We start from the raw sequence: 18138 nt of genomic DNA, 5'->3' as shown, positions 1-18138 counted from the left end.
AACATAATATTCCGGTATTTACATCCGTGTCAGTTGAATTTCAATTAATTTTCTTCCTGTCTTTTACAGTTTCGGGTTTGAATTATAAAATTGGAAAACCAATCAAGCACACGCGAGTAAGTTGTACTTCAGGAAGTAGTGTGATTTTGCTTTAAATGTATAATATTGCTTCATAAGCTCACCTGAAAATACGTTATGATGTTATAAGTCAGTCGTAATTGTATGTAGTGAGTTCTACCATTCAACTCGGTTAAAAGCACAGCGGTGTTTTAAAACAGTATTTTAATATATAATTTTCATTTTTGCAGATGAAATAAGCCGGAAAATGTAATGTTCAAATTATACATTAAATATATGTTTTTTATACATAATGACTATTTTACCGTCTTTGTTCAACTTTAATATAAATTGTAGTTGATTCAAACGGAATACTTTACCCAATCAACGGAACTGTACGTAATCCGTCTCGGCTATCGGCTTTTCACGTCCCAACGTCCCGACGTTTGTGAGTCTAGAAAATTAGTTAGGTAGGAGCGATGTGACACACTCTGGGTTTTTCCGGACATTTCCGGGTTTTATACCTCCCCTCTGGTATAAATAATGCATTTTTAAATTTAAGACGAACGTTCAACATTTAGGTACGGAATGAACGAGCAAATCAGTCTGTACACTGCCTATTAAACAGACGGGCCGAATGTTGAAAATGCGGCATGCTATCCTCCTGGTCTCTTATCATGCTTATAGAATAAGCGAGACCACTGCGCAGGAGAGTGCCCATATTTTAGCTTGATTGCTCCGCAAATAGCACTGACAATGTTATCGGGTGTCAACATCTGGTTTTGTAAAACTTAATAACGGCTTGAATACAATCTATTTTTTTGTATTTCTCAACCCGACTGGTTGTCCACGGACAACTTAATTGAAAAAAATCAGTTGCCCGGTCAAGCAAATGTACGACTCGGGCAACTCGGACATTTGATTTCGCCACCCCTGGTTTGACAGGTGATAAAGATGTTTACAGTTTGTACTGCTTCTTCTTATTTGCAATAACTACTTGTGGACTAGTCATTTAAATTGGTTTAGTTATATATTTTGAAATGTCATTGTCATTATTGGAAGTTACAACTTATTAAAATGTTAAAATTTCCAGTGTTTGTTTAACTGATTTTCATTAATACTGTAAAGAATGCATGTTATGTACTGCACAGAAATTATACATTAAGCTAGGGCCCGGGCCCTTCGCACCCGACGGGGACATTCCACCTCAGACCCATGCATCTACATGACAATTTAGAGAAATAGATTATGATATTTGCTAGCCAAAGTATTTTTTCTGTTTTGAATCTCTTTAAAATACAGGTGTCTTAAAGCTCAGGAGAAGCGATTTCTTTGTTTCAAATAAGCTAAATTGCAGGTGCTTCCGGGGGCCTCTGGCCCCATGGACCCCTGTCCAGGGTGTGCCCTAAACCTACCATGGGCCCTATCGGCACCCAGATTTTATTTTCAGGATTTCTAATTTGGGACAATTGACACCCCTGAGAGTTGATGTAACCTGAGGACTTAAAAATTCACATTAATATCCTCTATTTTAACTGAGGAAAATCATGTAAAATATGTGCCCAAAATCGCTCAGAAGCCACGATTTGGCACCTTTATTACAAATAATTTCCGGGGGGCATGCCCGGACCCCCCTAGCAGGTTGGCCTCCTCAAATAACTCAAAAGCCTGCTAACAAGAATCCTAATGAAAACCCTGCAAAAGATGCTGCCGAGGAACAATTCTCAGAAAAGGCAAAACATACTATTGAAGAAGGCTTAAACAAAATAAAGGAAGCAATGAAGGACGGTGAACGAGTGATTGCAAAGAAAATGGATGAGAGCATTCAGACGCTTTATGACAGAACAGAATATTGTAAACGACAAATAGGAGATCAGTCTTCAAAAGCTGAACAAACAATAAAAACAAAGACATACATCTCAATAACACAGATAGACAAATTGACAAAAAGCAGCGTTCAACTTATTGAAGGCCACACTAAAAATAGCATGGCGCGCATGCAACAGACAGTTGCTGACAAGGCGGTAGAAGACTACGAAAGAGGTGTAGAATGTGAGTAAATTGTATTATTATGCTGACATGTATGGTCTGGTTTTTTCGCAACTGTGCACAAAATGCTCATGGTAAGCGTTTGCGATATCCTTGTGACTGTCGGTGCGAGTCATTCAATTTTACCTTCTTTACACCTCCAAGACCTCATTTTATGTCCAGCGTCATAAAACTCTTCAGATAATTTGTCCAATTCTTATTGATATATCAGTCGAGTTCAACAATTATGGCCCATTTATACTAATATAATTGAACATTTGTTTAATTTTTTGTTTTGATATATTTTACTCCTAAAGTATCATAGCTATTGCTTTCAGACTTGGAAAACTCGCTAACTTAGTAACTATCTGAAGGGTTCTGTACAGGGCGAGTTGCATAACTCTGGTTGGCCTTATGGAAATATGGCTCTTTTTGTCTGAGTAACTTTGAATATTTGGTTAAATTGTGTGTTTAGATCCACTTTACTTCTGTAGTATCAAGACTTGCTTTCAAACTTCAAATACTTTTTCCTATCATGAGGGTACTGTACCTTGCAATTTGAATTTTACCTTGACCTTTGAATGACCTTGACTCTCAAGGTAAAATTATCAATAAATTTTGCTTAAATTGCCATTATTTCTTTATGTATGATAAGATTCGATTCATACTTTGACAAAACAACACTTGCCTGACATACCAAAATTTACTCCACCCAAACCATCCCCCACGCCCCACCCCAGAATCCCCCCCCCCCCATCAAAAAAATCTCTGTTTTCTTATTTTTGAAATATCATCTAATAAATGACCACACCCACATTACTATGAAGTACAACTTCTTTAAAACTTAAACGATGAAAATGTTTCAATTATGTCCCTCTTCCACTTAGAATATGACTATATTAAAATGACCTTATTGAATACGAACAATTTCCCCATGATGGCTTACGGTGTACTGTCAATATAAAGAAGTGAAACTCCAGCTGCTGGAGCAGTATTGAATTTTCATTAAAAACAATTAGTTGGTCCTTTATTTAAGGCAAGTGACCGATTGCCCAAACAGTACAAAACAGCACAATACAGCACAATACAAACCAACATAAACACAAAATATGAATAAAGCTGGGGTCACCGCCTTGGAACGGTCAATGCAAAGCATTGGGGGTTTAAACCTGGTTATAGAGCGCTCGACCTCACACTTGGCCCAGCAATATTCATAATACATTTAAGTGTAAATAAAATTTAACGTCATAGCATTGTAACTCAAATTAAACAATAATAAAAGGGAATTAAAACGCATTCAATTTAATTACTATTTAATTACTCAATTGCATTGAAGATACAAGAGTAACAGAATTACAACTTTTTGACGAACGATCAAATAAAACTATTAACAATTGTCAACTACTTTCCTTCTTTATAGAAAAGATTTGAGAATGTAGAATCATAGAGTTAATATCTCAGATAATCATCGCGCAAATACAGGAAGAAGCAGCAATAATGGGTGTAAAAATTCCATATTACATAGCTTGGTTGTTTATGTGACTGCTAAACAAATTAAAAATAATTAAATCAAACAAGAAACGCCTATCAGAGAGAAAATATAAATAAAATGGAACATTATAAACCCAATGACCTATGCATGTAGATTACAACTGGGAAAGTCGGTCGTATGACGTCACAAAAATCCATAATGACATAATGACGTGAACAAATTCCAAGGGCAGTACTAAATAAAAATATTAATGGGGCTGTGCTACTAATAAAACAAGTTTACGTGATTTAATATTAAGAAGCAAATGAATACAAATGGTAATACCATTAAAGCGACATTATTGGAATCAAACAGTATATAGGTGTTTCGACAACTGAAGACAGAAATGATTTGATGTACGATTTGAGTCCAAATGTAGTTTACATGCAGATTTGTTCATACGACACAATGACACAATTTTATTCAACAGTGAAAAATGCCTATAATGTAGTATTAATGCAGATTTGTTCATACGACACAATGACAAAATTTTATTCAACAGTGAAAAATGCCTATAATATCACTAATGATTCCAAATTTTAAGGGAAGAAAGATATAGTGAATCGAAAACCATCAAACACGTGTTTTTAAGTACATAAGCATCGTATCCTTTTGATAAAAACAAGTTAATTAAATTGAAAAGTTGAATATGAACATTTGGTTTAACATATTTTAATTTGCGGACACGCTTCAAAACATCTCCATAAAATGATGGATGGGAGATTCCATTATTTTAATGCCATTTTAAAGAAACATTATATTTTGAAATTAAATCACCATACTTAGAGTAAAATCTAGCAAATGTATTTCTTAGGTTATGATACAAAAAGCCTTGTTTTAGCAATTTTTTAGTTAATATTAGATTACGATCATTAAAATCTTTAATACACGAACATGCTCTAGCATAACGTACCAACTGCGAAATGTAAATACCATAGGAAGGTCCTTTAGGGATGTTGCCATCTAGAAACGGAAAATTCACAATTTCAAAGTTAAAATCGTCCCGTTTGTCGTATAAACTAGTTTTGATCAAATTATTATTAATAGTTAAATGTAAGTCTAAATACGCAGCGTCTGTATTGGATATACACGATCTATTTAAGACTAGTTCTTTTGGGTAGATTTTGTGAATATATTGTTCAAATAATGGATTATCTAAATTAAGTATGTCATCAATGTACCTACTAGTAAGGTTAAAACAATTAATCAAATCTACTTGCTTAGTTTTAGATAATTCTAACATAAATTCGCTTTCATAACAATATAAAAAAAGGTCAGCTATAAGTGGCGCACAATTAGTACCCATAGGAACGCCAATAATTTGTTTAAATATTTTACCATTAAATTCAACAAACAAGTTATCCAAAAGAAAAGTAAGTGCTGCACAAAAGTCAAGACCAGTCCAAATGATGTAATTATCTAATATCTGATTAGTAAAAAAAAGGGGTTTTAGTGTTTAAAGCTAGATACAAACATTTCTCTCTAGCAAAAGTTTTTTCAATCAAAGAAACAAGTTTGGATTTTATTAAAGCGTGAGGAAGCGTTGTATATAGTGTCGAAAAATCATAAGTACTTACCTGTGACACCTTATATTTTTTATTTTCAATTTTATCAATAACTTCTAAGGTGTTTTTTATTGACCAAAATAGGTTAATATTACTATTTTCATAAACTTTATTACAAAATTTAGCTATATGATATCTAATAGCACTCAATGCAGATGTAAGATACACTGATAATTGTTTGGTGGTACAAGACACTGAATTAGCGATAAAACGACTTTTATATGGCGTCTTATGTAATTTAGGTATCCAGTAAAGTGATGGCAATTTCTTGTCAGTAATATTGACTATTACATTTAACTTTATGCATTGCGCAATATGGTCGGTAATAATTTCATTAGGTTGCTTATTGTACTCACAATATGATGTAGTTTGTGAAAGTTCTTGTGAAATAGTTTGAACATAAAACACTCGTCATATTATAACATTATTAGCAGCCTTATCAGCAGGAACTAAGACGAATTTAGATTTTAAGTCTTCAAGCAATTTACAGAGATTTTGTTTATTAAATTTAGGTGAATGTGGTAGGGCCAAAGGATGTCACTCGAATAGTCGAGCGCGCTGTCTTCTGACAGCTCTTGTTGGTCAAATAATCATGATAGTTGCCCAAAATGTTTAGTTTGTATAAATGACATCTCAGCATACATGTAGTTTGAAAATAGTACAGGTATGTTGGAAATCTCCACGTGACATTGCAATTCTACCTTTATGGCTATACTGTAAAATTGTTAGCTCACATGAACATAACACTTGAGCTTCTGTGATTGGCTTCTTCCCATGGTTCGCCGTTTGTACCTCGTCGGTCATTAATGTTTACCTTGTCAACATTTTTAAGGCCATATTTATATACCATACCAATCTTCATGAAAATTGATCAAACAATTTGTCCCAATGATATCTTGATCGAGTTCGAAACTGGATAGCGTGAGATAAAAAGCTAGGTCACATGACCGAAAAGCTACTTAACACTTACAATTACATTTGCTGTCGATACTCCACGAAACTTGTGCAGGTTATTTGTTCCAAAATGTCTTAGTTGTGTTCCACAACAGTTCCGATTTATCACAAAACATGGCCGCTACGGGGGGAACACTTTTTCCTTACATTACTTTAGTTAAACCTTCAGAACACTTTAGTTTGCACATGTTTAGTCCAATCGCCTTGATCAGAACGTTTTTTGTAATAATATCTCGGCTCAGGTCACATTTTTGTAAAAAATGTCAGGTGGTCTTGCATTGTGCGTCATCAACATTTAGCTCTAGAGGCCACATTTTTCATCCAATATTGATAAAACTACGTAAGAATGTTAATCTTAGTATCTTTGCTGTCCTCATATATGTGTCACGTTTGTCAAACTAATAGGTCACGAGGTCAAATCGTGGATAACATTGATGAATAGAAAATATTAATGACTGACACTGTATAGGTTGGGTTAATATCTGGATCAGGTGCGTCTAAACATTTGGTCAGCAGGTCAGATTTTTGGAACACCTTGTTATATATCTAGAGGCACATTGTTTTAAAAAATCAGGATGAAACTTGGTCAGAACGTCTATCTCAGCACTATTTAGACTGATTATGAATGCTGATGGTTCGTATTAGAATGCCAGGGTCGCGCCTCTGTCATTACCTATACATCCTATATAAAATTAATGTTAGAATACTTCCTTCGCGCCTCTGTCATTCTGAATGTCTTCATTAATTACAGTTGATGTAAGAATATCATGGTCAGTGTTTGTTGTTTTTTTAATTTGGGTCCGGTAGCGGGACCCATTCTCACTGGAAATAAGTATTGATTTTTCCCAAATGGGACCAAAAATTCCAAATTGAAGTTTTCCAAAAAAGAAAATATTTTGTTTAATAAGTCTAAACAAGTCAATTATCTCCAAATAATGAGCTCTATCTTTAGAAAATATAATGCTGAAATCACTTACAGTCAATTTTAAAGTATTTGTAAGCTAACCATCAACAACATGTATTTCCCAATTGTAGACAAAATTATGCAATATTTCCCCATCCAATTTGTGAATACCATGGTTGCGCCTCTAACATTCAGTTTACCTCCCCCTCCCTTGATGACAGTTTATAAGAATAAACCATGGTTGTGCCACTAATATTCAGTATACTTCCCTTGATGACAATTTATGTGAGAATATCATGGTTGCGCCAATAGCATTCAGTATACTACCCTTAATTACAGTTTATATTAGAATACCATGGTTGCGCCACTAAAACTCAGTATACTTCCCTTGATTACAATTTATGTGAGAAAATCATGGTTGCGCCCCTAACATTCAGTAAACTGCCCTTGATTACAGTTTATATTAGAATACCATGGTTGCACCACTAAAATTCAGTTTACTTCCCTTGATTACAGTTTATATGAGAATACCATGGTTGCGCCGCTAATATTCATTTTACCCCCTTAATTATTGTTTATATAATAATACCATGGTTGCGCCACTAACATTCAGTACACTGCCCTTGATTACAGTTTATATGAAAATACTATGCTTGCACCTCTATCATTCAGTATACTGCCCTTAATTACAGTTTATATGAGAATACCATAGTTGCACCACTAACATTATATATACCCCCTTGATTACAGTTTATATGAGAATAACATGGTTGCGCCACTAACAGTCAGGAGTCTGCCCTTGCTTACAGTATATATGAGAATACCATGGTTTTACCTCTATCATTAAAGTATACCCCCCTTGATTACAGTATATATATGAGAATACCATGGTTGCGCCTCTAACATTCAGTAAACTGCCCGTGATTACAGTTTATATGAAAATACCATAGTTGCACCTCTAACATACAGTATACTGCCCTTGATTGCAGTTTTTATGAGAAAACCATGGTTGCACCTCTAACATTCAGTATACTGCCCTCGATTACAGTTTGTATGAGAATACCATGGTTGCGCCACTAACATTCAGTATACTGCCCTTGATTACAATTCATATAAGAATACCATGGTTGCAACTCCAACACCCAATATACCCTCTTGATTACAGATTATATGAGAATACCATGGTTGCGCCACTTACAGTTAGTATACGGCCCTAGATTACAGTTTATATGAGAAAACCATGGTTGGGCCTCTATCATTAAAGTATACCCCCTTGATTACAGTGTATATGAGAATACCATGGTTGCGCCTCTAACATTCACTATACTGCTGTGATTACAGTTTATATGAGAATACCATGGTTGCACCTCTAACATTCAGTATACTGCCCTTGATTGCAGTTTATATGAGAATACCCTGGTTGCACCTCTAACATTCCGTATACTGCCCTTGATTACAGTTTGTATGAGAATACCATGGTTGCACCTCTAACATTCAGTATACCCCCTCCCTTTATTAGACTTCATATAAGAATACCATGGTTGCATCTCAGACACTCAGTGTACTGTCCTTGATTACAGTTTATATACGAATAGCATGGTTACACATCTATCATTCAGTAAACTGCCCTTGATAATAGTTCATATAAGAATACCATAGTTGCACCTCTTACATATAATAGACTTCCCTTGATTACAGTTTATATAAGAATACCATGGTTGCACCTCTATCATTCAGAATACTGCCCTTGATAACAGTTAATATGCGAATACCATAGTTGCGCCTCTAACATATTGTATACTTCCCTTGATAACAGTTTATATAAGAATACTATGTTTGCACCTTTATCATTCAGTATACCCCTCTTGATTACAGTTTATATGAGAATACCATGATTGCATCTCTATCATTCAGTATACTGCCCTTGATTACAGTTTTTATGAGAATACCATGCTTGCTACTCTATCATTCAGTATAATTCCCTCGATTACAGTTTAAGAATACCATGGTTGCACCTCTATCATTCAGTAAACTGCCCTTAATTACATTTTATATGAGAATACCATGATTGCGCCACTAACATTCAGTATACTTCCCTTGATAACAGTTTATATGAGAATTATATGGTTGCACCTCTTTCATTCAGTATACTTCCCTTGATTACAGTTAATATAAGAATACCATGGTTGCACATCTATCATTCAGTTACTGAACTATACTGCCCTTAATTACAGTTTATATGATAACGCCATGATTGCACATCTTTCAATCAGTATACTTTCCTTGATTACAGTTTATATGCGAATACCATGGTTGAACCTCTAACATATAGTTGACTGCCCTTGATTTCAGTTCATGTAAGCATACCATGGTTGCAAGTCTAAAATATAGTATACTTCCCTTAATTACATTTTATATGAGAATACCATGGTTGCGCCTGTATCATTCAGTATATACTCCTTGATTACAGTTTACATGAGAATACCATGGTCACGCCTTTAACATTCAGTATACTGCCCTTGATAACAATTTGTATGAGAATGGCATTGTTGCACATCTAACATTCGGTATACTTACCTTAATTACAGTTTATATGAGAATACCATGGTTGCGCCACTAACATTCAGTATACTGTCCTCTATTACAGTTTATATGAGAATACCATGGTTGCGCCTCTATCATTCAGTATACCCCCCCCCTTAATTACAGTTCATATTAGAATGCCATGGTTGCGCCACTAACATTCAGTATACTGCCCTCGATTACAGTTTATATGAGAATATCATGGTTGCGCCACTGTCATTCAGTAAACCCCTCTTGATTACAGTGTTTATGATAATACCATGGTTGCAACTATATCATTCAGTATACTTCCCTTGATTACAGTTCATATAAGAATACCATTGTTGCACCTCTTACATTCAGTATACTTCCCGTGATTACAGTTTATATGAGAATACCATGGTTGCGCTACTAACATTCAGTATACTGCCCTCAATTACAGTTTTCATGAGAATACCATGGTTGTGCCACTGTCATTCAGTAAACCCCTCTTGATTACAGTGTTTATGATAATATCATGGTTGCAACTCTATCATTCAATGAACTTCCCTTGATAACAGTTCATATAAGAATACCATGGTTGCACCTCCATCATTCAGTATACTTGCCTTGATTATAGTTTATGAGAGAATACAATGGTTGCACCTCTAACATTCAGATTACCCCACTTGATTACAGTTCATATAAGAATACAATGGTTGCAGCTCTAACATTCAGTATACTGTCCGTAATTACAGTTTATATGATAATATCATGGTTGCACCTCTAACATTCGGTATACTGCCCTTGATTTCAGTTTATATGAGAACACCATGGTTGCACCTCAAAAATTCAGTATACTTCCCTTCATTACAGTTTATATGAGAATACCATGGTTGCACCTCTAATATTCAGTTTACTGCCCTTGATTACAGTTTATATGAGAATACCATGGTCGGGCCTCTTATTATTTAGTAAACTTCCCTTTACAGCAGTATTTATGACAACAGCTTGGTTTTGCTACTATCATTTAGATAGCCTCATTTATTACAGCTCATTTCCAAGTATTGTGATTGTGCATGTTTCATTCATTTTACATTATTCATTACGGTTCATATGATAAAACCATTCGCTTTTGTCAGTCAGTTGGCCTCTCTTCGTGACCTGCTTTACATAAATATGTTGGTTGATATCATTGACGAGTACATATATAATATAAACAATGCGTCTATGAACATATATCTGACTTGAAGTAGAAAATACTCACACGTAATGTACTTCTATGAAAATTTTATCATTCCAGATCTTCGTTGCAGACTGGTGGACCATTACCGCGACACCGTTAGCTACGTGCCTCTGTCTGCTTTGAATCTTAGTCTCGATAAGCACGTACAAGATGTCTATGTCAGTCCAAAAATACACAGGATAAAAATAGAGAATGATGGGAGACTCACAAAACGGGAGCAAATTTTTTCGTATAAAGATATCTTCAACGATGGTAATAAATTAGCTAGACGTATATATTTACAAGGCGAGCCTGGCAGTGGCGAATCGACATTTGCTTCCAAGTTAGTTAATGAGTGGTGTAACTTGCCTTCAACGGAATCTACAAAAGAGAAAACATTGTTTGTCGACTTTGAAAACCTGCAGAAATTTAAGTTTCTCTTTTTCATCTCTTTGCGAGATTCAAGACATCAGACGGATGTAGTACAGATGATCAAAACACATGTAATTGATAAGATATGTACGGAAGACGAACGTGAAGAAGCGAAGAAACTTTGTCTTCAAATTATGAAAAATGAGATATGTCTCGTTATTCAAGACGGTCTAGATGAGTGGCCTGGTGATGAAGCTTTACCTTCTATGACCGGAATTCCTAAAGACAACTGCATCGTACTCACAACTTCTCGACCATGGAAACTAAGTGATGAACGAATCAAAAATTCTCAAAAAGATATTCTGTTAGAAGTTGAGGGCATAAGCGATACTGAAGCATTCAATGAACGGATACAACGATGCTTACTTGACAAATCAAAGGATGTCAAAGAAAGCGTAAAGCAATTCAAGATTTTCCTCAGGAGTCGCAACCTGCAGTCGATATCATCTTCGCCTATGCTGTACGCACTTGTCCTCTGTACCTGGGTAGATGATAGGGAGAGTCTCACCGGATCGTCACTTTATGATCTTTACACTACACTACTTGACTGTCTATGCAAAAAAGCTACTCCGGAAATATGTTATTTCAACAAAACGAATCCAGCGCCAGTAAAAAACTTTGATGGTACAAAATATCTAAAACCAAATAAGGCTCACATAGATTCCATTGCTGAAGCTGCGTTCTCTTTTTTGTTTTCAAATGAAAAAGAGTCATCAATAGTTTTCAGCGATATCAAATTGTCAGAATTTTTGCTTCCGTCTGCAAAAGAGTTCGCACTTAAATCAGGATTATTAACCAAAAGGAAAGCTAAAAGAGTTACTGATACGACTTGTAGGTTTGTCCACAAAACGTTACAGGAATTCTTAAGTGCTTATCATATCGCCAACAATTTAAACGCTGTGAATGACGTCATTTTCGGATATCTCAAACGCCACGACAATTCATATCTTGATATATCGCAAATGTTCATATTCCTGTGTGGCTTGAACATCTCAGCAGCGAATAAACTATCTGCAATGATGAATGAGCTTGACGTTTATCGCCATTATATATATCTCGGAATCTTCCAAAACTGTATCCTTACTGGCTATAGGGAAGCTGTAGCCAACAAGAATACCCCAATACACCTGCATCTTAGTCACTTTAAGATCAACAATGATAATGATGCGGAAGAGTTGTTTCACATCTGGGCTTTTAACAAGTTTCGTGCGCGATCTTTAGGGATTGTTAATTTGAACAGAATTATTGTATCCGTTTGCTCACGAGGCGTGTTGTCTACTCGTTGTCAGGAACTGGACCTGTTCCCTTGCCTGCATGTGATGATCCTTGTCCCTCTACACTTACACAAATAAATCAGAAAGAAGTCAGTCCGTCTGCGTGTTGTATGGAGTTCGACTTTTCATGGTGTATCAACATGGAACGGATGATACTCTGTTGTAATGCAACTGTGCAACCAAATTCACTGGTGGGTCTGAAGAACTTAAAAGATCTGCACTTACTTGATGGTTGTAAATGTGAAGCGCTTGACTTGTCACATAATGAAAGCATTGAATCAATTTATCTTAGTAGTGGAGTAACTTTATTACCACTCTCCGTTAATAATTATAAAAGTCTTACATGTATTGTTATATGGACAACTTATAACGGACTGGATTTGTCACTGTTTGAAAGTTTATGTTCGATAACAATTAGCAATAAGGTGAAAGTGTTACCAAAACGACCTCTTATTCATAACAAACACAAACTGACTCGTATTGGCTTAATTGATTTTGATTTGAAAAGTGTTGACAGTAAAGATAGTTATACTTGGTGTCTACTAAACGGTGAAGATCCAGTAAAGTGTGGAGACTATACTCCAATACTGCCCTCTATAACACGCATTGACTTGCGTGGAGTCGCATGTTCCTCAAACTGGCTACGCAGTCTGCTCAGAATGCTGCTGACACTCGATCATAAGGTGCATTGTCAGCTGTGGGACTGTATTATAACTTCACTCAATCATGAGGTTAAGGGTAGGCTTCCAGGTAGTCACAAAGTATCGTGTGCAGAGGATGCATTCAGCAATCCAGTTGAACTCACATGCGCAAAAATATATACGGATTTAAACAATAAATGTGCATTCGAAGTGAGCGAATTAATCTGGCAGAACGGTCTATGGGAGACTTTGCATGGACTGAATGTGAAGATTCTGAGTTTATGGAATTTATATGAATGTGGTGTATCATGGGATCGTGTACTTCCATTGTCACAGTCATTAGTATCCCTCCCACAGCTAGAAACGCTTAGTGTTACTTTATCTGAATATATCGACCTGCAGCTTCCCCCGTCATTGAAGCATTTTATAGGCTGTTTTTATACATTGTCTCCCACACAACTTAGCGAGATTGTGAACAAACTGACGGCATGGACTCAATCAGTTGAATGTAGATTGGAATTCTTTTGTATTAATGAAAGAGATGTTAACATGCCCCAGAAGATTCCACCAGAAGAATATATCCATATCAAACAGAAACTCGAATCACTGGAGCATGTGAAAGTGAAACGATTTCGAATATATGAATTTGCACTAAGCACTTACACCTGGTCTGAACGTGACAGTGCTGGGGTAGATGATGATGATGTTGATGGGGGCCTAAATTTTTGTGCGGGTCATGAATTACTTGACGGCCTTGGTCGCATATCAATGCGACTTCAGATTAACTGTGTTAAAGATCCAGACTTAAACTAGTGAAGTAATATATGCGACAACAAGACTATATACGATGGATGATCCGGAAATATGTAGACTGTTATCATCAGTTTCAGTTATTTATTTGATGCACAAAATAATATTTTTTCCCTCATGGTGAATTTTTTTGATCACTTCTTTTCCATTTTCTGTCTTCCATTGTGCGACATGATTATTTGCCTTGTTAACACAGTAGAGGTCACATTTATTGTCGGAAAGTCATAAAACTTTGTCAGAAGATTTGTCCCAATGATATCTTGGACGAGTTCAAAAATGGTTTCGGTTTATTGAAAAATATTGCCACCAGGGGGGCGGGGCATTTATCTTATATCTAAAGTAAAAACTTGTTAACACTCTTATAGTCACATTTATTGTCCAATCTTCATGAAACTTGGTCAGAACGTTTAATGATGTCTTGGATGATTTTATAAACGGGTTCGGCCTGTTCAAACATGACTTCCAGGGCGCCATTTATGGTTCATTCTTCATGAAATTTGGTTAGAACAATTGTTCTAATGATATGTTGGACTGCAAAGAACAGGTCAGTTCCTTTGTATGTCAGGTGAGCAACTTTAGGCCTTTCATGCCCTCTTGTTTTAATAATGTTACTTTTCAGGCTAAATCTCAGATAAAATGGAAGGGTGCCGCATGAAACTTTTTTATGGATACGTAAAGATCAATTATAAGAAGGGCCATGCACAAGAACCACAGCCATACACTTTCTTAAATAAGAGTTCTTGCCATTTGATGTTTTCTTATGATGTAACATTTCAAGGCTATATTTCATAAACTGTACAAGATTTAAATGTGGAACGTCGTGGGTGTATAGATATCAATAAAGAGTACTGCAATGCATAAAAACGATAAAAAAAACTGTCTCACGTTTGGCTCTACTATTTTTCGGATTTTAGCGAAAAATACGGGTTGACACCAACCATAAACAAAATGTATTTTGCTGGGATAGCAGTGTAACGAATTTGTTGTTATATGATGGTTAATTTTCATTAAACATTAATATTTGATTAATGTATCGACATTTCGACAACCTGTTTTTAATGTTACAATTTTCAGCGAGACGACAGAGTTCATAAGTTCAATAGTCCCCACACAGAATATATACTTAATTAAATTTACACACCAAGATAATAAATATATTAGGCAATTAAATAAATGAAAAGCTCATTCAAACTTCTTGCATCATACGTGTCTACGCTCAGCTACACTCTCTTACAGATTCTGTCTGTTCCTGGCTTATATCCAAATATGCCTACCCCTCAATATTTCATAATTTGGATGTTGTGAAAGTTTGGATTGACAATTATAGAGCCCTAACATTTCCATATCCCCACGATTTTTAAAAGCGTGGGGATATTGTGGTTATCTCCGCAGTCTGTCCGTCCGTCTGTCTGTCCATCCGTCCGTCCTGGCCACTATTATCTCCTACACTATTAGCACTAAAACCTTGAAACTTACACACATGGTAGCTATGAGCATATGTGCGAATGTGACAGCGACGGAATTTTGATCTGACCCCTGGGTCAAAAGTTATGGGGATCGTGGTGGGGCCGGGTCAGAGATTTTCCTGCGACCGCGATTCGAAAAAGGCTCATAACTGCTGTGTCCCTTCAGATATTGCTTTCATATTTGGTATGCATGTGTATCTAGACAACACCTATCCATGCACATACAATTTTTTACCCCTGTGACCTTGACCTTGGGGTCAGTTTTCAGGTTTCGAAATATGCGACCGCGATTCGAAAAAGGCCCATAACTACTGTGTCCCTTCAGATATTGCTTTCATATTGGGTATGCATTTGTATCTAGACAACACCTATCCATGCGCACACAATTTTTTACCCCTATGACCTTGAACTTGGGGTCAGTTTTCAGGTTTCGATATCTGCGACCGCGATTCGAAAAAGGCTCATAACTACTGTGTCCCTGCAGATATTACTTTCATATTTGGTATTCATGTGTATCTAGATAACACCTATCCATGTGCACACAATTTTTTAGCCCTATGAACTTGACCTTAAACTTGGAGTCAGGTTTCAGGTTTTTAAATCTGCGACCGCGATTCGAAAAAGGCTCATAACTAATGTTTCCCTTCAGATATTACTTTCATATTTGGTATGCATGTGTATCTTGACAACACCTTTCCATGCGCATAAATTTTTTACCCCTGTGACCTTGACCTTGGGGCCAGTTTTCAGGTTTCGAAATTTGCGACCGCGATTCGAAAAAGGCTTATAACTACTGTGTCCCTTCAGATATTGCTTGCATATTTGGTATGCATGTGTATCTGGACAACACCTATCCATGTGCATAAAATTGTTGACCCCTGTGACCATGACCTTGAACTTTAGGTCAGCGTTAAGGTTTCTAATAATAGCCAAACTCATAATCACAACATGTTAATTGGGAAAATCCAACTATAAATAAGTATAATATTACTACAAAAATCTACAGTTACAAATAAACTATATGTAGGATTATTCCAAAGATTAGAAACCTTCCAAACACGAAATTTTACTTGAAAATGATGATACATAACTTTGCATGAATCATCCTTTCAAAAAACCTGTATTTCAAATAACTTCTCAATACAAAATACACATGTTAATGCATCAATATAATGAAGCATTGATGGTACTTTCTTTTTTATTATCGGGAAGCATACTCAAAGAAGGTAGATCCTTCGAAAACTGAATCTCAAATGCCATTATTATATTTTAAACATGATTATGCGAAAACATGTATATACATGTTTAGTCGAACGCATAGTTAACACACTGTTTAATAAGCACATCCACAAATTCTTCTTTCACTTCAAGCTATTTCGTGAAAGTGTCAATCACTACAAGGCAATATCTATTCCAATTTTCAATTCCGATAATGGACCCATGATGTCAGTTGAAAGTATATCAATTGGGTATTCAACAGTGTATTCTGTCAGTAGACTTCTATATGTTTTTGCTTGCCGTTTCCGCCTTGCACATTGTTCACAAGACCTTTGTACAAAACAATGTAAGTTAGAATATTCGAATATGTTTTATCAATACCCAAACGGGCATCAGTGTTTGCGTCATGTGCTGATGTTGAAATCTCTCTTTGCGTTACTCTTGGAACTACCTATAGAGGATATTCTTCACTCGTTTTCAGAATGAGTGTCTTGAACAAAACACATTCAATCAATGTCATTCAACCCAATCTGGCCATAAAGTTCGAACACTAGGTGAATAGTCAAGAACAGTATCTCGTGTAGGTCTTCTGCTTTCCGATTTGAGCCACTTCACAACAACGCCAATATCTGGATCCTGCTGTTGGAGTCTGGCCATTATTTCCGGTGACCATAAACTGTTATAAATTTCACAAGACTATGTACAGATGATGACACTGCACCTTATGTAGGATCATCGTCTTTTTCGGCATTTCACAGTTTCTGTCACCCGACTTTAAACTGCAATATGCAACAGAGTTGTCAGAATGTTCGCGGAAGCGCAGTTGGGATATCCGGTAGCGACAATATTTCCTAGTTCTGAGTAATCCACGATACATGCAACTTACACAGTGAAACAACTCTACCATCTTAAGCTGTAGCTGCACAAAAATCCAACTTTAATCTCCGGATTCATGAAGTTTTAGCTGCAAACTCGTGCTTTCGACGTCTCCGAGGTTTGTGCGGTCTCAGAATTCCCTTTTTAAAGGTACCGCGTCGTCAAACTGAAAGAAAACTGACCACAGATACTGTTTCCTTAAAAATGTGTCAAAACCCTTACACGGTATCTCCTCTTGTGTAAGATGTCCTACATAATACTCGCGTGCTTCTGATTAACATGTTATTCGACTGAGGCTGTCAACATTTACATGATTTCGGCCACTTCGGTGTTGTTTTCGAAAATCGTACAGCGATAATACTCCAAACCATCTTGCCATGGGATCTGTTGGTTATCGGAAATGCGTAATCCATCTCAAAATAGAACAATCAGTTCGTAAAGCGAACTGTTTACCCATTTGGTATTGTCTGAAATGTAACAACAACCAAAAGCTCTCTTCTTGTTGCACAGTAACGACGCTGGCATTTATAAAGTGATTTGCTCGCAAATATAATAGGTTTTTCCTACATATTCCTATGCAACTTTACACCACTGTATCTGACTTAAATATCCACCA

The 18138-nt window shown here is 36.1% G+C and overlaps 1 protein-coding gene across 2 annotated transcripts; it reads left to right on the top strand.

Annotated features, from left to right (window-relative positions):
- Positions 1–1759: 1759 nt before the first annotated feature.
- On the top strand, positions 1760–14080 carry LOC127838253 (uncharacterized). Of its 2 annotated transcripts, none has more exons than XM_052365876.1 (2): positions 1760–2109; positions 10884–14080. In XM_052365876.1, the coding sequence occupies exons 1-2, from the start codon at positions 1836–1838 to the stop codon at positions 12587–12589; spliced, it is 1980 nt and encodes a 659-aa protein (XP_052221836.1). In that variant the 5' UTR covers positions 1760–1835; the 3' UTR covers positions 12590–14080. The 2 variants fall into 2 exon arrangements, with proteins under 2 accessions (XP_052221836.1, XP_052221837.1); XM_052365877.1 differs by lacking the exon at positions 10884–14080 and adding an exon at positions 9333–9381.
- The last annotated feature ends 4058 nt before the right edge of the window (positions 14081–18138 follow it).

This window comes from Dreissena polymorpha, chromosome 7 (assembly GCF_020536995.1).
Source record: "Dreissena polymorpha isolate Duluth1 chromosome 7, UMN_Dpol_1.0, whole genome shotgun sequence".
Lineage (NCBI taxonomy): Eukaryota > Metazoa > Mollusca > Bivalvia > Myida > Dreissenidae > Dreissena > Dreissena polymorpha.
The sequence above is the reverse complement of the archived record's forward strand: the minus strand, read 5'-3'. Positions and strand labels throughout refer to the sequence as shown.